Here is a 20,641-nt window from a genome sequence, read left to right as displayed (position 1 = left end):
TTAATAAGAAGCATAAGCTAGTTTGGGGGCATTTTTGCACTCTGGACCAAAAGGATTGGACCAGGCTATAGTAGGAGCCAGGGTGACCTTTGTTGCATTCAGTTCAGGGTATATGGGAGCTTGGAGACAGATGTTACAGAGTGCTGCTTAGAACTGGGTGCATACATGTCAAGAGAGACCCCTGGCCTGGGGACTCTGGAGCTTCCTGTGTTGTCTCAAGAGACATGAGACAAGGTTGCGCAGGGCAGCAGCTTCATAGAAACATGTGTTGTGACGTGACCACGTCCCAGGCCCCATGTGCTCTTTCCCTACCCGTTCCTGAGCACATGTGGGGTGAGACATGGGGGGCCCATCGAGTTCTCTCAGGCCTGAAGGGCTCTCTGGGTGGTGAGGGACCGTCACCTCTCCACAGAGCAGCCTGTGAACAGACATTGAAAACCCACAGCTCTTCTTCCAAGACCTCCCATCAGCCTCTGCCTAGCGCTTTGATGAAGGACAATGGCCCTGTCAAGTAAGCTGGAAAGAGTGGCAAGTATTTCTCAGTGGTCTCTCAGTAGTATGCGTGACCTTGATAATGGCACATCCCCTGGGGCCACACGACGAGGTGTGGAAATAAAAGATGCTTCAGTCTGCAGTGGTACAATGATTAGCTGACTAATTTTTCAGATACCTTGAGATGTAGTAGCAAAGAGCATATGTCAGTACATTGATATTTGTTTTTGGAAATGGAGATTCTGGTTTCGACAACTGGGATACCATTTCCAAGACCCTCTCAAGGATCGTAGTGAGAAGAGTGAAATCCACTACATCGTTTGAGGAAAACATAAAAGCAGTCAGGGACAATCTGAGACAACAAGGTAGACATCTATGCCTTTGTCCTCCCCAAACTCAGCAAACAGATTTCCCTTCATAGTGTGCTCACTTCTCAGTATACTGTACTGTAAATTTCAAGCTTCTGGGAAAGAAATCTAAGGGATGCTTGATGACATTCCTGGATTTTGATCACATTCTGCTTGTTTTTCTTACCTGTTGTCGAATTTCTTCCTCCATTTTCACTGGTGAGCCCAACTCTGCAACTTGTTTGACGCCTTCACTTGCGTATCCTCCATACTCCCACAGCACGTAATTCTTGGAGTGGGAGCCACCAATGATTGCAGACCAGTGATTGGCCCGACCTAGGAAAACCAAGCAGGATGCAGTTATCAGTGTGGCTGTGGCTAAAATCTTAAATGATGACCTGGAGGTACAATTGCCCAAAGATTCAGCCATTACTGGCTAAGCAGCTGCTCTGTGCTAGGTCCCGTGCTATGCCTTATTCTGTCAGACACTTCTTTTCAGCCAGTATGCCCTGCCCTGCAGGCAGGGCAACAGTAGATGCCTGAACAAGGCACAGAGGTAATCCAGAATAATGCCTTCTGTCTAGAAGGGTTTTAGAGAAGGGACAGCTGAGAGAATTTTAAAGACTGATCAGATTTGTAAGGCAGATGAGAGAGAGAAGGCTATTTCTGGCAGGCTCAGAAATGTTAAATAACACTATGTGTTTGGGGAGTTATAAGTAATTTAGCATTGCTGTGTCACAAACTGTCAAGGGGAGAGGTAGCAATTGATGCCAGGGAGCTGGGGAGGAGCTGCTCACGGATGGCCTTGTTCTAAATGCTTCAGGAGTTTGGATGTCATTTGAAAAGGTCTGAAACCACTGAAGGGTTCTGAACAGGGGGATGACATGAAGGCATTTAAATTTTAGATAAATCTCCCAGGCAGCAGTGTGAAGAATGCATTAGAGGGAGCAAAATTGGAGTGTAGCACAAGGGAAGTGAGTAAGGAACACAAGGGAAAGGGGGAGAGTGGGGAAGAGGCTTGGGCGGTTCTTGGGCATAAGCATTGTTGCCTTTAGCTAACTTTTATGTACTGCCCAGGATAAGGAGCAGGCAGCTGAGCTGGTTAAAGGAGGCACAGGCAGTTTGGAGATGTGGGGAGGTGACTATAGTGGGATGCAGGAGGGACTTGATGGATGAGCCAAGGTGAGAACAGAATCAGATCTGGGTAGGACCAAGACAGAACATAACCTGATGAGTTTACAAAGTCCTGGGGGCAGAAGGAAAGGAATGGAGATCAACACCCGCCTACACTGGATTTGTCTCTGCACCTGATGGACGCATGTGTATATATTTATTATTAAGTTGCATATAATCCATTGTAAGGTTGAATCGGTTCCCAGCCATTCTTTGATCGGTTTTATAAAGTCTCATATTAAAGAACAACTTCAGCCATAGTGACGAGGAAGACTCGAACTGGGCAGATCTAATGGACATTTGTCTTTTACCAGCCTCTGATTGAGAGTGGGCAGAACACTCCACTCCACCCCCCCACTCAAGAAAATGATTCCCTCACATGCTACCCCCAGGCTCTCTTCTCCTAAGTACATGGAGAACATGGACACAAAGAACCCTCTGGCTGCTGAAGCCAGTAGTGTCCCATCCCAGGCCAATGACATCATCATGTGGGGCTGCCCAACTGTTTATTTCCTATATATCAGGAAAATGCAAACTCTGTGTTTATCCAACTTGACCCTAGAGAAGACAATGGAGATGCTGCCAGCTATTCTGAAACTCCTTTTCTGAGTGGGGAGAATGTTCTAGCTGTCATGTAAGCTGAAATTGCTTCTGTGCAGGGATAAGAACTAGGAGTCAGTTGTGACCTTTGGCTCATGATGTGAACACAGGGAGACCAGCTTCAGCATCTCTGCTCTCCCTACGATGCTTCACCAGACCCATCCTACCTACCTGCATTTCTGTACCTGAGTGGCTTAGTGCATGCTGACCCCTCTGTGCTTGCTTGGCTAACTCTCATTCCTCCTTTATGATTTACTCAGAAGCCTCGCAGGACTACCCTAGAGTGACCTAAACCCTAGCCCTCTCTCTCCTCAAGGCATAGATCACATTTATGATCACTCCTGCATGGCTCTTTTCTCACTAGCCTGTACGCTCCTTGAGAAGATCTGTCTTCTGCACTGTTTCCCCAGTGTTAAGCATAATGCCTGATGAGTTGTGAGTGATTATTACATTTTTTCTGAAACATTTCATCCAAACAATCAAATGGGACAGTAGCAGAACATAGGCTGGAAGCATTGGGGATCGGGCTTGCAGAGATGTAATTCAATGTGATTGACTCCAAGTCTCAATTCAGCAGTGTCCCTGACACCTACTGGGCTAATGCACTCAGCCATCTTGCACGTTGTTAAAAAATTAACATCAAGCAACAACAAAAAAGAAAGACAGTGGTCTGAGAGTCAATAGTCAGGGATTTAAATCCTAACATTGCCACTTAACAGCTATGTAAACTTGGTTAAATTCCAATTACTTTATATCCCTGAGTCTCAACTCCCTCTTTTGTAATTCAAGGATGATAATGCCTACTTTATCAACCTATTACAAGAATTAAATTCAATTTAAAAGTGAGATAATATATGTGAAATCACTACCAACACACAATAGACTCTCAATAATTATAGTTTCCTCCTCTCTTGGTTGTTAGGGAGCCTATATAAATGAGTAAAACATAAAACCTGCCTTTAATTCAGTATAAGAGATAAGAAATGTGTATTATATGAAGTAAAGTAAGAGAATAGGAACACGCACATTGATGGGGTATTAAGATGGACCCAGATGGCTGGTTTGTTCATTCAACGTCCATTAACTATATGCCAAACCCAGTGGCAGGCCCTGGACACTGACAGGAATTGGATACAGTGCTTGTCCTGGAGGGACTCACAGGCTGGGGGTGAGGAAGCAGATGGATAAGCAGATTACTTACAATCCTGTATAGTCAGGGTTATTATAGAAATAAGAACACTGAGCAGAGGGAATAAAGCAGATAACTTCAAATTCCCCAAATCCAAAGTCTAAAATGGAGGAGTGCAGAGAAGCAGTTGTCACAGAAGAAGAATCTATCTGGATTTCTTACTCAAATAAAAACCTCAGGGTGCTGGTATCAAGGCCAATTTAACCTTCTAGACAACACAGTTGTTAATTTATCCACATTAATTCACATCAACATGTCGAATGACATCAAAAGTCATCACATTTGAAGGACATCAACCACGTAAGAGATATCTTTTAAGTAGTGGACTTGGAGAGGGGCCAGACAAGTCCTCCCTATGGGCATAAGGCAGGATCTGTGGAAAAACAATTTGTAACATCAGAGAGGATGATAATGACAGGTGAGCACAGGGTGGTATAGGGACAGAGGCGCTGGGGAGCAAGAGCCATAAGACTTGTACTCTTGGCCCTCATTTGTGATCACGAATCAGTCATTCAATCTCTTAGGGTCTCAGTTTTGAAAAATAGAGATGATAATTACTAGGCTGTACTAACTCTTAGAGTTGTGCTAATTAATTGGGTTGATTTGGAAAGAAGCATGAAAGCGGTTGAAGAAGGACTATAGAAAACAAAGCAAAGAAAGAACTATAGAAAACAAAGCAAAAGAAAGCCCTATGGGGAGCCACAAGAGGAGTCTAAAAGCAGGTGGAGGAGGAAGGAAAGTATCCCATGGGAAGGAGGCTCCCATGGGAAGACTGGAAGGGTGGTAAGAACAGGGATTCTGTTAAAAGTGGAGAAGTCGGTAAACACCTAGAAGGTTTCAGTATAATTCCTTCCTAGGTGTCATCAACAATACAATCTCACTCTCATTTTATAGATGATGAAATTGAGCTCCAGAGATGTGAATGCATGTACACACACAGATAAATAATGAGGGGCAAAGCTGGGGTTCAAACCCAGATTCACTTGATCCCAGAGCACATGCTCTTTCCCCTGTAACACAATGAAAGGTCCAAAAATGGAGGGGACCATTTGGCTGACTGGAGAGTTAGAGGACAGTGGCGCAGCGGCTAAGCGCTGGGTTGCGAAGCTGCCCGCAGCCTCTGCAGCGCTGGTTCGATCCCCGGCTGCTCCCCGGCCACCGGAGGAGGGTCCCCCATGGCGCGCAGACCTCTCCTGCCGCCCGCTGCTCCCCTCAGCAGTGTACTTCGGTCCTTCTGCCTGCTCTGCTCCCCTCTCTGGCTCTGGTGAATTCTCTCACCCTCCCTCACTTCTGACTGTACCCAGTGCTTGTATAAATAAATAAATAAATCTTTGGGGGGAAAAAAAGATGAAAAAGAAAGAGGGCCAGGTTGGGGCAGTCAGGGTGCTGCCCTCAAGGGGGGAGCATGGAAGGTTCCTTTTGCAAAGAATGACGACCAGAGTTAACATATATTGAGCTTTACTGTGTGCTTGGCACTGTGCCAAGGCCTTGACCTACATTACCACATTAAACACTCAAAAAAGGAAAGTTGTGATACAGATGCCATCATAATTTCTGCTTTTCACATGAGGAAACATTCTCAGAGAGTGTAAATGAGTGAAACTAAGATCGCAGAAGCAGATGAACGAAGACTCCGTCTGGCACCAGAGCCAAGCCCTTCCCCAGCACAAGGCATCATACCCCAAGAAAGTCAGGGAGAGGGGCCCAAAGAGACCCACAAACATTTCCTGCATGAGTTGTGTAGGGTTTGAATTAGGGCAGTGGAGAGGAAACAGGACACTAGACCAGAAGTGTGAGCCAATAAAAGGGAAGCTTGGACAATGTTTGGGAGGCAGTTGGAAGTAGTTAAAACTCTGGTTTGGGGATCAGACTAACATGTGTTCTAGTCTCAGTTCTGAAACTTTCTAGATTAAGTCAGTTAACCAAAGTCAAGCTCAGTTTCCTCATCTGTAATTCATGAAGCAATGATAGTGACTGATCTATACAACACGAGCTAAAAATATTAGCCAGTCAAACTTAATTTGAACACAACAAGGCAAATCTAGATAAATTTCTGGAAGTCATGAGATCAAAGAGAATCTGATTGGGTGATAGGGTGGCAAGTTGACTTAGAACTGGTGGGCAGAGATGACAGGAATGAAGATGCGAGAACTAAGTCTGAGAAACCTTAGGGAGTCACCTAACTAGTGGTCTGGGACATGCAGAATGAAGAAGCAAAGCAGACTCCAATTACCGGGAACACAGAAATTTAGCCCTAATATCCTCCAGGAAACAAGGGAGAAGAGGAAGAAATCCCAGATATCAGCAGGCCTGGGGCAAAGGGGATGAGGCCTCCTTAAAGGAATATTCAGGGAGGGGTTCTTGGTGAAAAACTGGGGATTCAGTCTTGGGGATAAGAAACAGGTTCTCAGGTAAAGTCACAGCTCTTTGGCTTAGAATACCTGTCTCAGGGCTCAAGGGGCCTACACATTTCTGACTTTAGATGTTTATTTCCAGCAGCATGGATGAGGCATAATGGGACAGAGGCAGATGAGAAGTTGGGAAGAAGAATGATTAGGTCGTGAATTTGAGCTACTGATAGCCAACCATGTGCATTTGCCTGAAAAGCCACTCCAGGGAGAAAGTCTGAATATATATGTAGTAACCTCATTCCTGAGCCTTTTCTGTTGTCATCAGTGGTGCTAAATTAGCAGTGTTCACCACGATGCCTAAAAGGCTGATCAAAGCAGAATTGTGTTTGGCCTTTCCTCTGGGGTAGGAGAAGGCATGCCGCACAGTAGATGGATCCTTGGAGGTGTTCTGCATGTGGCAGGTGTTCACTGATGGCCCAGCCTTCCTGGCCTGCTTGGCAGTGCTTGCATTCCCTGCTATCCCGATCCCGTGGAAAGCCACCCATTCATTTCCTTGACATCCATTCATAGTGCTTCACTGGAGACTATCCCACAACCTTGTAGACTTGACTGTTACTACCTCTTGTTATTCAACCCCTTCTCACCCATAGTAGCTCAGTGAATCTTTGTTTGGGGCCCTGGTTGGGCCCTTAAGGAGTCTGCATACTAGCTACTGCAGAGTTCCTTCAGTCTCTAAATCCTAGCCTACTTTCCTTCTTTATCTCTTAAAAGACAAATTTGTCACTTAATTCCTCTGAGAAGACCAAGGTCAACCCATACACAGATGATGTACCCAAGTATCATGTGGCCAGTGACCAACAGAAAAATTTGGTGGACCTGCCAGCCTCATTCATTAAAGTTGTCTTGGATCTCACTTCCTTTTGCCCTTGGTATTCTCACCCCAGGCTCAGTTCCAGAATCTGCCTGGCTTCTGATGCTTTGGATTTGGCCACAACGCTTGGCTCCTCTGGGTTTACCCCTGGGTGCTGCCCAGGACACAGCTTGTACTCGCCCTCTGGCTCTTCCTGCTCTTGGCTGAACTCACTCTGACCAAGCTGTTCTGGTTTTCAGGATCCTATCCCAGGATGGCCCCCTGGAAAAAAGCTTGCATGGGGAAATCTGTCAATTAGGCCAGAAATCCCTCAACTTTCTGTCCTTCTGCCTTCTTCACATAGCTAGTCTTTTTCTTTTCCTTCCTTAAGTTCTCAAGAGAAGTGTTACTTTACCATTCTGGGAAAATCCTTTCCCTTTAATACAATTGATTACATTCTTTTGCATTTAAAAAAGGCCTCTAACAGTAATAATTTATTCTGCTAATTAATTCATAAAATGAACATTTACTAGGCATATACTGTGTGCCATGCCAGGGATCAGCAAGTAACAGCTCACTACATATTTTTGTTCCAATAACATTTTACATTTTACATAATACTTATGGCTGCATTTGTGCTACAATGGAAGAGCCAAGTAATTACAAGAGACTGGCTTGCAAACTCTAAACTTTTACTATCATACCCTTTGTAGAAGAAGTTTCCCAAAGCCGAGGCTAGACCATGGAGACTCAGAGAAGAATCAGAGTCTTTGGCCCCTGTTCTTGAGATATTCACTCTAGAAAGTTGGGTGGAGTGCATAAAAGACAGGGCATAACAGGCAATTACATTAATATGGGTATAATACAGTTTTGAAAAATGTAAGAGCAGAGTGACATAAAAGTACAAATAAGGGAATACAACCCAGAATGTACCAGTGAGGGCTTCCTGGAAGAGGTGGCAGTTGAGGTACATTCTGAAGATTAAGTAAGAGTTAGCAAGGCAACTAGGGATTAGGCAGAGGGTATTTTTGCAGAAAGACCAGTATATGCAAAAGCAGAGCTTAAGAAAAAGCTAGAAGTACATGGAAAATCACAAGTAAAATATGGAGGCAGGTGTGTTTGTAAGGAAGGGATGATCAGTGATGAAGATAGTTAGTAAGGCAGATCATGAAGGGGTATGAATGTCTTAATAGTCTTTGCTTTATTGTGAAGGAAATGTGAAGCAGAGAAGAGAATAGAGCAGTCCTATTATAGACAATCCCCAAATCTGCATATGCTCATTCAATTTCTGCTTCTCACTTTGATGAAAATGGTACTGGGCTGGCCCTCTGAACATAGGTAACTATAAAACTGGCAAGAAATTAGGAAGCACCAGTTTTCAGATGGTAGGAAACAGAAGGCAAAGGACTATGATCCCTGAAAGAAGGGAAACGCCAAAATGAGCTCCATTTTTGTGCTGGACATTTTCTGGTTTGTGGTGCAGAATGGCAATCTGTCTGATCTAAACAGGTAGAGATGTAATTTGAGCCTCCTTAGATAGATAGGCTTTACTGTAAGAATGCCAGAGAGGAAGGAGCTGCACAGGGAAGGAAATTTAAAAATATGCATAGGCGTTTTCCCTTAAATCTTTGACCAGATGCTAAGCTACACATGTGCAGAGTGATATGCCTCAAAAAGGAGAGAGTACCTACTGGGAGCTGAGTTGAGTCGAGATGGTAGAGGCCACACAATGCTAGAGATATAAGACTTCTAGCCATCTATATTAAAGAGACCTTGCTGACTATGCTGAGTATTTAATGGAGATTCTAGAAATGCAACAATTTAGGAATAAAACTGCTTTAGTCCTAGGGTAAGAGATAATCTAGACTTACCCTAACAAAGGAAGATTACAAATCCAGATAGTAACAATATCAAATCTACAATGTCCATCATACAACAAAAATTTACTAACATGAGCAGAATATGATCTATTGACACACAAAAAAAGTTAGTGCAAAATGTTCTTGAGATTACTGATTATGTTGGGATTATCACGTGTGAACTTTAATACACCTATTTCCATGTGTTCAAGAACTTACAGGAAAAGATGGACTTGATAAGTGAACAGATAGGGATTCTCCACAGAAAAATGGAAAGTATTAAAAAAAAATCCAATGGAAATTGTAGAACTGAAAAATATAGTATCTATTTTAGGCATGACAAAGGAAAAGATTTATAAAGATAGGGTGATAGAATCAGTTCAAAAAGAACCACAGAGAAAAAGTTTGGAAAGAAAATGAACTGGAGTGTCAGTAGATTTTTGGAACACAAAAATCTAGTTTAACATAGGGGGTCACTGGTGTTCCAGGAGAGGATGAAATATTAAAAAATATTTAAAAATATAAAAAATATTTAAAAAATTTAAAAAATATTAAAAATATTTTTAAAAAATTAAAAAAATAATGCCAGAAAATTTCTCAAATTTGATTAAAAATAGCCTACAAGAAGCTCCAAACAGAATCAAAATAAAGAAAATTACACCTAGGCACATTGTAATCATTTGATGATGACTATAGATAAAGAAAAATATCTTAAAAGTAAGCAATGAGACACATTAAGACCAGGAAAACAGGGGTAAGAGTGAGTTCTGGCTTCAAAAACAAGGCAAACTAAAGACAATGACATGTCCCCTTTGAAGTTCTAAAGGAAATAAAAACTTGAATTAACCTTGAATTCTGTATCCCCCAAAATATTCTTCAATATGAGGGTGAAATTAAACACTTTTTTGATAAATGAAAGCTGAGTGAATTTATTAAATCACACCTGCAGTATATGAAATATTAAAGGCTGGAGAGAAATGAAAACATGGAAATTTGGATCTACATGAAAGAATGAAGAGTGTCAGAGATGGTATATCTGGCTAAGGTTCATCTTTAGTCTTGTTTTTCATGAAGAGCTTCTCCCTTGAACTAAAGAGATTTCAAGTGTTTTTCTGGGTGAAAAAACAATTTCCAATGTTCTTTTCTCAGAAAGGCTACCTTTTGTCTTTCTTACACCTCCAGGTTTTTTGAAAGTTAAGCTCACTGTTCTCATTTCCTCTAGTTGAATTCATTTCTCAGTCCTGGAAATCTGATCCAGAGCCCCATCTGAGTGCTTTTACTTCACCAAGTCTTTGCAACTTTGATTTTTGCTTCCTACAGTTGAGAAATGCTTAGGGCAATTGGAGGAAAATTATCGTCTACTTCCTTTATTTCCCATTTAAAAATAATAATCTACTTTAAATTCTGTAAAAATTCATCCTTTTAATGTATAGTTTAGTGAGCTTGACAAAAGCATGCAATCATATAATCACTACCGCAGTCACAATATAGAATAGTTTTGTTACAAAAAAAAAAGTTATTGCACTTTGTAGTGCTTGTCAATCCTTTCCCTCCACTTCAGCTTTTGGCAACCTTTGATCTGTTTTGGTTCCTATAGCTTTGCCTATTCTGGAATATACTATAAATAGACACATGCAATATGTAGACTTGTGAGTCTGGTTTCTTTAACTTAGCATAACACATTTGTGAATCATCCATGTTGTATATATCAGTTCCTCCTTTCAAAAGTCTTGAAAAAAAAAAGATCTACTAGTTTAGGATATCACCACATTTCTCTTTCCACCATTTACTAGCTGTATGACCTTGAATAAGCTACTTGTCTTCTAAGACAGTTTTGTTATCTGTGAAATGAAGATAACAATAGTACTTACCTTCTAGGGTTTTTGTGGATATTACAGAGGCAACTCTGCCTACTAATAGCATACTTCCTGCTACACAGTTAATGTTAAATAAATGGCTACTTCAACTCTCTCAAAGTCAGCTTTCCCGGCCCAATTTTTTGGACTTCTGACTCCTAATTTATTTGGACATTTCTAAAACCTAGCCAATCACTTGATTCTCTTCTCAGAAGCAAAGAACACAATCTCAAGATCCTCCCCAAACTCCCATCCCCATTGCTACAGCAGAGGCTGGTTAAAAGTTTATTGTGTAGTGACAAATAGCAGTGTGGTTATTTTCTAGAAAGAGGACCTTTAAAAGTGTCCTTCCAGGCTGACTTTTCACATAAACATTGTTATATATGAGACAGAGGCTATGTTCCTGGACAACTTCCAAATGTTTAATACACAGTTAACACCTGAGCTTGAGGTCCCAGGGAAAGCACTGTAGTACTTTGGGTGATAAATTCTAGCAATATTAATCCAGGTGAGAAAAACCAGGAACTGGTATTTAAACATTAAGCAGGAGCAGTAAATAACTTTGCTTTGTTTTTTAGAATGTAACAAAATGAATGGACTTTCCACAGCTACAACTCCATTAATTTTTCTTTTAGGTTTGAATCTTGACTAAGCCATAGAAATAAGTAAACCAATGCTGTTCTGTGTTTGAAAAGGTTTTCGGCAGCAGAGAGAAAAGGTAGTGAGAAATAGAAATCGCTGAGCACATGCTTGTGCTAGGTACTTTCATATGTATTGTCTAATTTACTTTTCAAATCCCATTTCACTGAAGACAAAACAGAGTCTCGGAGTGGATCTGTAATTTGCCAGTGGACGCTTTGCAAGGGAGTGATTGAGCCAGGATTTGGATCATGATTGTTTTGTCTTTGGGAAGTCTTTTTGTTCTGACAGGGAGGAAGAAGCAGAGGCCCTGAAAAGATTGTTAGGTTAATAATAGAAGCCATATTAGATTATATCACCACTTCTATTCAGCATTGTACTAAAGGTTCTAGTCAGCGCAACAAGGCAAAAAAGAGAAGGAGAGGGCATTAGGATTTATAGAATTGTTGGTAGAAAATAGAATTATATAAACAAAAAATTCAAAATAATCCATTTTTCTATCTAGACAAATAGAATTAATAAGTACACTTAACAAGGCCTCTGAATACTAAGTCAATATACAAGAATCAGTTTCATTTCTATATGCCAGTAACTATCAAGTGAAAAGTAAAAAAATTGAAAAGCTATTATTTACAATAGCTTATGAAAACATTAGATCTAAGAATTAATCTAGTGAAGAATGAATAAGACCTCTTTTCCACAAAAAACTATGAAGCGTTATTGATTGAGTTTAGAGTAAATCTAAATAAATGGAGTGTTTTACCATGGTCACATTAATTAGCAGTGTCAATAATACAAACTGTTTTCCCTAATTTGTCTATAAATTCAACATAATCCCCCAAAGATCCACTAGTTTTTTTTTTTTTTTTTTTAATGAGAACTGGGGTCCTGATTCTAAAATGCATAGTGCCAAGAACAGTCAAAATAATCTTTGGAGCAAAGTTGGAGAACTAACACTCCCAGATGTGAAAGACAAATAGGCCAGTGAAACAAAATGACAAACACAGAGTCCAGAAAGAGACCCTCAGACATGCAGTCTCTTGATATATGCCAAAGGAGACACTAACATGGAGAGGAATGGATGGGCATTCCAGTAAGTGATTCTGGGGGAAAAATGCATCTTGATCCTTAATCCACATCATACACAGATTCAGTAACAGATCAATTTAACATCTAAATATGAAATGCAAAAATAATAAAAGCCCTAGAAGAGAATATAAACCAACTCTTCATGACCTTGAATAGGGAAAGATTTCTTAAATGGGACACAGGTTAACTTTGAAGAAAAAAGATTCATTTCTATTACATTAAAATTAAAATCTTCAATTCATCAAAAGATTAAGAGTAAAAAAGGCAAGCCACAGAATAGGAGGAGATAATTGGAATGCACATAATTGAGAAGGGAATCATATCTGAAAATATAACAACCTCTACATATCAACAGGTAAAAGGGAGACAACCCAATAGGGAAAGAGTTCAAATGACCTGAATAGGAATTTTTAAGTTATCCAAATGACCAATAACAACAAACGAGTCAAAATAAAAAAGTTAAAGTTAAAATCACATTGTGCTATCACCATATATTAAACAGGTAACCAAAATGAAAAATACCAACAATATCAAATGCTGGCAATGACGTTGATTCAACTCTCTTGTGTGCAAAATTGTTTAACAGGGGCCTCCCTGATGGCGCAAGGGGTTAAGACGCAGCCTATGAAGCTGTCCACAGCCTCTGCAGCACGAGTCGATCCCTGGCCAGCCTGGGAGCTACCCACATGGCACAGCAGACCTCTCCTGTCTCTCCCGTTGCTCCCCTCAGCAGTGTACTTTGGTCAGTCTGCCTGTTCTGTTCCCTACTCTGTCTATGGTGAATCCTCTCACCTCCCACACCTCTGGCCTGTACCCCAGCTATTGTATGCATAAATAAATAAATCTTAAAAAAAACGTTTAACAGTATCCACTAAAGCTGGACCACATTTTGTATGACTTAGCAACTCCATGCTAGCATAAATCCAACAGAAACACATTGTACATGTCCATATGCTTACACAGCGCTGTCCATGATACTCCCAAACTGGAAACGACTTAAATATTCATCTATCAATGACTGGATCAAGAAGATGTGACATATATACACAATGGAATATTATTCAGCAATCAAAAAAGATAAACTCATGCCATTTGCAGCAACGTGGATGGAGCTAGAAGGAATTATGCTCAGTGAAATAAGCCAGAAGGAAAAAGAAAAATATTGGATAGTTTCACTTATAGCAGGAATATAGGGGAACCCAATAAGACATCAGCGTAAAAAAATAATAACAGTATAAAACACAAAAAAGCAAAAACAGACAATTCCAAATCAGAGACATCCTGCAGGGGAGGAGGAGGGAGAGGGATCAGAGGGAGGGAGGGAGGAGCACAGGGGACTGTGGTGACGGTGCATGGGTGCCTTGGGGAAGGAAATTCTATGGGGACTCAACCTGAGGGTGGGGGGAAGCAAATATTGTTTAAAAAAAATTTAAAAATTAAAAAATATTCATCTATCAAAGAGTAGATAAGTGAAATGTAGTATATTCATTTCAGTGGAGTATTACGTAGCTGTGAGAAGGAGCAAACCAAAATTATCACAAGCACATGAATGAATCTCACAAACTAAAGTTGAACATAAGAAACCAGACACAAAAGAGTATACTCTCTGTAAAATTCCATTTTACAAACAAGTTTCTAAAGGCAAAATTAATGTACAAGAGAAATCAAAATCCTGGTTGCCATTTGTCTGGGGTGGGAGTGTGATTAGCATTGTACACAAAGGAGACTTCTGGCATCCCAGTAAGTTTCTGATTTTTTGCCGGTAACAGAATGTAGAATGTGCTTAAATGAGTGAGTAACTGGGCAATACACTTACGATTTACTCTAAGTGTGTGTGTGTGTATACTGCCTGTACGCTATGCTCCAATAAAAAGTCCACTTAAAAAAAAGAAAGTATGGGCCTCCCTCGTGGCGCAGTGGGTTGAGCACAGCGCTGTGTGGCTGTCCACAGCCTCTGTGGTGCAGGTTCAATTCTCAGCTGGCCAGGGAGATACCCACATGGTGCAACAGACCTCTCCTATCTCTCCCGCTGCTCCCCTCAGCAGTGTTCTCGGACTGTCTGCCTGTTCTGCTCCCCCCTCTGTCTCTGGTGGATTCTCTCACCCTCCCGTGCCTCTGGCCTATACCCCAGTTCTTGTATAAATAAATCTTAAAAAAAAAGTATGGTGGTAAAATGCAAATCAAAACTACCATGAGATACCATCTTACACCAGTGAGAATGGCACATATTAAAAAAACTAGCAACAACAAATGTTGGCGAGGGTGTGGAGAAAAAGGAACTCTCCTGCACTGTTGGTGGGAGTGCAAACTGGTCCAACCACTATGGAGAGCTGTGAGGAGATTCCTCAACCTACTAAACATAGAGCTTCCATATGATCCAGCAATTCCACTCCTAGGTATTTACCCAAAGGACACAGAAACATCAATTCCAAAGAGCACCTGCACCCTATGTTTATAGCAGCGCTGTTTACAATATCTAAGCTTTGGAAACACCCCAAATGCCCAAAAATAGATGACTGGATCAAGAAGATGTGGTACATATACACCATGGAATATTACTCAGCATTCAAAAAAGATAAACACATGCAATTTGCAGCAACATGGATGGCGCTGGAAGGGATCATGCTCAGCGAAATAAGCCAAAAAGAAAAAGAAAAATACCGGATGGTCTCACTCATAGCAGGAATTTAGAAAACTTAAATAAGGGACCAGGAAAATGAATAACTACAAGAAAGTGAAAATCAAAATCAACAAACAACTATGAACCAGAGACACTCTATGGGTGGTGGGGGGTGGGGAGGGGAGGGATTGGGGTCAAAATTAGGGGATTGCAATTGTATGGGGAATATGAAAATAAAATTTATTAAAAAAAAAAGTATGGTGGTAGATGTGACATTCTCTCTTTCCCTGTTTCTCAAGGTTCACCCTGGACTACTCTAGCGTTTAACTGCATTGTACAGACAACAAAAGTTTAATTCTTATGTAATAAGGATGGTGACAGGAAAACAAGAGAGATGAGCTGTGGACATGTGAGGAGAAGTGGGAGGTCAAAGGTTACCCCAGCACATTTTAAAGATCAGAGGTCAGGTGCTCTGGGCCAGGAGCTCAGCCTGCATGGGGCCATTAGCAGGAATTGCAAAGCTGGTATCTTTATTCTGGGATTTGACTTGTCAAGGAAGCAGCTTGGTAAGGAAATGGCGTGGTTCATCTTGAAGAATACCCACTGATCGCACACTATGTTAGCTCTCAATGCTCTGAAAGGTCCCAGGGATTCTGAGTCAAACCAGACAAGAAGTCTCCCTTTTCTTAACATATTAGGGGGGTCAGATATGTGAACAGGAAATTACAATGCAGTATGGAAAGTGTCTTGATAGGATAACCACAAGGTTTGAGCCAAAAGGAAGAGGGTTGCTCATCAGACTGGGGAAATGGAAAGGGCTTTTCAAGGGGTTTCTATTGAGTTTGAAAGGGTGGCCACAGTCAGCCAGTGGAGGTGGTAAGGCAGTGCAGTGTTGCAGGCACCTGAAAAGGCCTGTGCAAGGCAGAGATTATAATAAGCACGGTTTTTTCTGGGAACATAAGATGGAAGGAGCCAAGAGTATGAGTTGCAGAGGGGCAAGGGATTAGACGGTTGCTGGCGAGATCCCAGTGAATTTAGCCCAGCTGAAGAATCTGTATTTTATGCTAGGGCAAGGTAATTAAGTCCTGTATCTACCCCTTTAGGGATCTGTGACCTTGGGCAAGTCTCCTCTGCTTTGCTATCTCAGAACTTTATATGAATTTTGCCTTGAATCTGAGCTTTCTCTCCAACACTTCAAAAAGTATATGAAGAGGTGACTTGCTTCTAAAAGCCTGCACAACTAGGTGCACCCAGGAAAGGCAGTGGGTTGATGAAGGCCCAGGGACCTACTTTGAAGAAGGACAGCATCTCAGCTTTATTATTTAGAAACACAAAGCTGGCTCAGAACCATGCCATCCCCATGTGCTGGCAGCTGAGAACACTGCAAAGGCAACAATCAGGATGGAAAATTCCCCTCTCCCACTTCCTGAAACCTTTAGCCCAAGGAGGCAGCTGGTGGCCTATTATTCCTTGGAGCTCTGGAGATACGGAAGAGTTCTATTTGTGCAATCCTAGGCAGGAGAAGTTTATTTCTCTTGATGAGGAAGTATAGTTTATGAATACAGGAGTATTTCCTTAGATTTTTATTTTTTTGTTCCTTAGAAATTAAATTATTGCACTAAAGGGACAGATGCAATTCTTTTGACTTGATAAGGTCTGGCTTCTTCTTCCTTGGAGGAACATAAAACACTGAATCATTTATTCATTGCTTGAACAAATTTCAAGGGTGCTGTCAGAATCAAAACTAGATCAGGCAGCTGAGCTTGAAGATGAGACAGTTAAGAAAGACCAGGGACACTGGGCATCAGGTAGGTCTGGCAGCTAGAAGAGGCAGAATTCCAGGACTTGGAACTGGAGAGAATGACCTCATCCCTTGAGGGGCAGAGATAGGCCTTCATGGTTCTCTTCCCCATGGCAAGATTAAAGGCTGGGCAGCAGTCAGTCCTTACGAAACTATGGAATCAACAGATGCCTGAAGATTGAGACCCAATTATGAGACCTGGGGTCCAAGGCAAGAACTAGATCACAAAAAAGAAATTATGAAATAGCTAATAAATATATAACACTTAACATATGTTTAGCACTCTTTTAAACTATTTACATATATCAATATATTTCAACCTCACCGTAGTCCTGTGAAGTTGGCATTGTTGTCATTCCCACTTTTTAAGTCAGAAAACTGAGGCACAGAGAGGTAAATTAAGTGACCGTGCCTAGCATCTCACAGACAGTGGTGGAAGCAGGAGGGTTTAGTCCTGTTCTAGGGTCTACACACTTGACCATTAGATGTGACAGCCTTGTTAGAATTGGGTGAAGGATGGATTGGGTGCTGTGCTCTTACAAAATTTTTCCAAACAAGAGAAAATCACTGGTTCCTGAACCTGTGAGCTGTACTGAGTCAGTAGGGGCAGAGCCTCAGCAGGCTCACTTTCAGGATCACTTTTGCTATAAGCCCTATTTGTTGTGAATTATCTGTAAACATGGAATTTATAGTCTCTTTGATTAGCAAACAAACAAACAAAAAAAAAAAACTCTTCAGTCTGACAGCTCTTTGTTTTTTTGTAATGAAAGTTTTGACTCAGTAGCCACCTTGTTAGGGAGCTGATTTCTTGCCTTGGTTGACAGAAATATCTGACTGACAACCTCTCAGTTGGTGCCTCTGGCACGGACACAGTGTGAGCCATTTTCACGTGTTATGTGTTCAGAACTCAAACTGACAGCACTATTCTATTAACTTGTTTCTCTGCTCCCTGCTCCCACTCTGTCTGTCACCCAAAACAAGAATTTCAAAACAGAGTTAAGATGTTGCTCTGATCATTGTAACCTAAGTAAGTATTAATGAAGAATAAGACCCTGATAAGTTGGCTGGAAGAAGCTTTTTACTGCTTTATTTCCAACACGAAACTCAAGAATCCTTGCAAATTGGGAGGATGTTTGGCAGGAACGCAGTGGCTGGCACAAAGCATGCAGCAATTCTAGTCATGAACGTGAATAGTCAGCCTTATTTGGCATAAACAACTCTTCAGGGAATATTTTCAACTCATTGTTTGGAAAACTTCAGGACATAAATGCTGTTAGTTTCAGTGGAGTTTTGTTTGTATGCGGGTCTCTTCTGATAAACTTATTAAGATTTTTAGAAAATACACATTTCCCCTTCTGATTGTTTTAAGCACTTAGGATATTTCCTTTAAAATGGAGAAGACTTCACACAGCAAGTCCATTCAAATTCATGCATTGAGTACTAATTCCATATCAGATACTATGCTGGAGCTGGGGATACATGATGGTCCCAATTAACTCCAATATTTTCTTCCTGAATCTGCATAAAACCATTATAAAAGGCATGGAAAAAGAAGGAAAAGGATCAAAAAGGAAGTTTGGCCAACATGATTTCCAACATACATAGAACCTTGATGCAAATTATATTTGTATGGCCCCGTGGTTGAAGATGAGAGATTTTTCCCAGATCAACGGATTAAAGGAAGCAGGATGATTTGACTTAGGTAGATTTTAGAGAGTTTAGATTCTGTCCTATGTAACATTTTCTTGATATCATTACAAAGGGAAGAGTAGATTCCAGCAGCCTGGTTCTTCCATCTGTTAATGAAAAAATGTCTATTCTGCTTTGTATGGGCTGGGAGTTAGTGATACGGTTATGAACAAAAGATGACCCTTGTCCTCAGGGAGCTAACAGTCTAGTGCAGGAGACAGAATATGCATATTTTTTTTTACCAGTTAGAATCAGTTGCATGATGTCAGAGTAAACAAAAAAACAGTTGCAGCCCAAAGAATGAGATCACTCTTTCCTCTGTCTTTGAGGTGGAAAAAGACCTTCTTGCCTGTCCTTCTTGCCCAAGGGGAAAAGATGTTTAGATTGCCAGATGTCAGTTTCTACCCTCCTTAGTCCTGCCTGGGTTTCCTGGGTGTCTACCATACACAGGTACTTTTCCCGTCATTAGATATACTGCAATGAACAGTGGGCAGTGATAGTTCCTGGAAGCTACCCTTTAATGAAAAGACAGCTATTTTAAACAAATAATTATGGAGCAGCCACATTTTATGTGAATGTGCATCAAAGGGCATAGACACATATACATATATTAATAAATACATAGGAAAGATATATAAAATACTGATAAAGTCTCCCTGTATGCAAAATGTAAAACAGTATCAATTCCCTCTCCCCCAATTGAAAAAGAATTGTCGAGAAGCATAATTTCAAAGCTGACAACAAAGTGGGTTTTAAACTGAGCTTGTGCTCTTGATGTCCATCTGTCCATTTTCATAGCTGGTGTCAAAAAGCAGCTTTAATCTGTTTTCAGGATTCAGCTTGAGTTCTATAAACTTTAAATTATGTGGCTACCTTAAGACTGCAACTCTGGGGAAACACACAGTAGTCATACAAAACAAGAAATAGTTAAAAGGGTACAAAGGCTTATAAAGAGACTTTGAAAACCAGACCCAGTCCAGTGTGGGGTATCAGAGAAGAGACCTCCTTGAAGAAGTGATGGTTTTGGCTGAAATAAGAAGACTGGATAAGACCTGGCTTGGCAAAGAGGGCTACCAGGACTCAGCTCAACAATTAGGGGGGTTTTCTTATCTCATCCTCACTTTGCATCTTCCCTCAGATCCTAATATACTTGGTTGGTTGGTTGTTGCTCAGATCCTAATATACTTTGAAATAGTTCCCACGTAAGGAATTGTTTATGTGTACTTGGGGGAGGGATGGAGTAAGAGAGGGAAAAAGGAGAGGGAAACCAAGTAAAACTAATTTTGGCTAACGGAAATCACAGAGCACAAAAATCCCACACTCTGTTAACTTCCTTCACTTATGCACAAAAATACAAGTCAGTAAATACTAACTTGCAATTAAAGGTAGCTGACTAGTTCCATGTGTTTGCCTGGCGGATTGTGAAATATATGTGTATTTGTTTAGAAATTCCTTTCTGGGGGGGAGGCAAATGTCACAATTGTAAACTCCATTTCTTCTGTTGGTTAGGCTGTCTGTAAAAAGAAATCTTTTGTAAAGAGTCTTTTAATTTAAAATTTGTGGTCATTCATTTTCAGTGGTATTTGTAAAGTTAGAGTTGATAAAATATTTCTGGCACTCAGCCCTCTCTTAATTTTGGATGTGGAGGAAATTGAGATGCAAGGTCAGAATTTCACCAGATTTTCACTGGATGATGGAAGTCAATCAGATGAGGACTTGTCTAAGATATCACCATGAAATCAGAACTAAATCCTTGCTGAAATGTTGAAAATTTGGGCGGGTAAAATGACAAAGCTAGAAATAAATGTTTGACAGCCTTGGCTAACACAAGATTTGCTGAGTATCTGGTACTGAAATAAATACCATTTATGCATTATCTCATTTTAATTTAACAATGACTAACACTTTGTGAGCTCTCACTATATGCCAAGCTTGTTTTAAGAACTGTAAGAATGTTAATGTCTCTAACCTTACAATAACCCAATGATGTAGATTCTGCTTTGCGAAACTGGAGCTCAGTGAGGTCACTTGGAGTCTTTTCCAAGGTCTTACAATGAGTAAATGGAGGAGCTTAGATTTGAACCAG

General features: G+C 40.8%; 1 protein-coding gene across 1 annotated transcript in view; it reads right to left on the bottom strand.

Annotated features, from left to right (window-relative positions):
• The window catches only part of SPON1 (spondin 1), a 242,174-nt gene that overhangs the window by 99,654 nt on the left and 121,879 nt on the right, over positions 1-20,641 (bottom strand). The window contains exon 6 of the mRNA XM_054699388.1: positions 1,027-1,175. Within this exon, the coding sequence (XP_054555363.1) occupies positions 1,027-1,175 (149 nt within the window). The remainder of the gene's footprint in view (positions 1-1,026; positions 1,176-20,641) is intronic.

The sequence above is a fragment of the Talpa occidentalis genome, unplaced genomic scaffold (assembly GCF_014898055.3).
Source record: "Talpa occidentalis isolate TD23 unplaced genomic scaffold, MPIMG_talOcc4v2.1 talOcc4.3, whole genome shotgun sequence".
Taxonomy (NCBI): domain Eukaryota; kingdom Metazoa; phylum Chordata; class Mammalia; order Eulipotyphla; family Talpidae; genus Talpa; species Talpa occidentalis.
The sequence above is the reverse complement of the archived record's forward strand: the minus strand, read 5'-3'. Positions and strand labels throughout refer to the sequence as shown.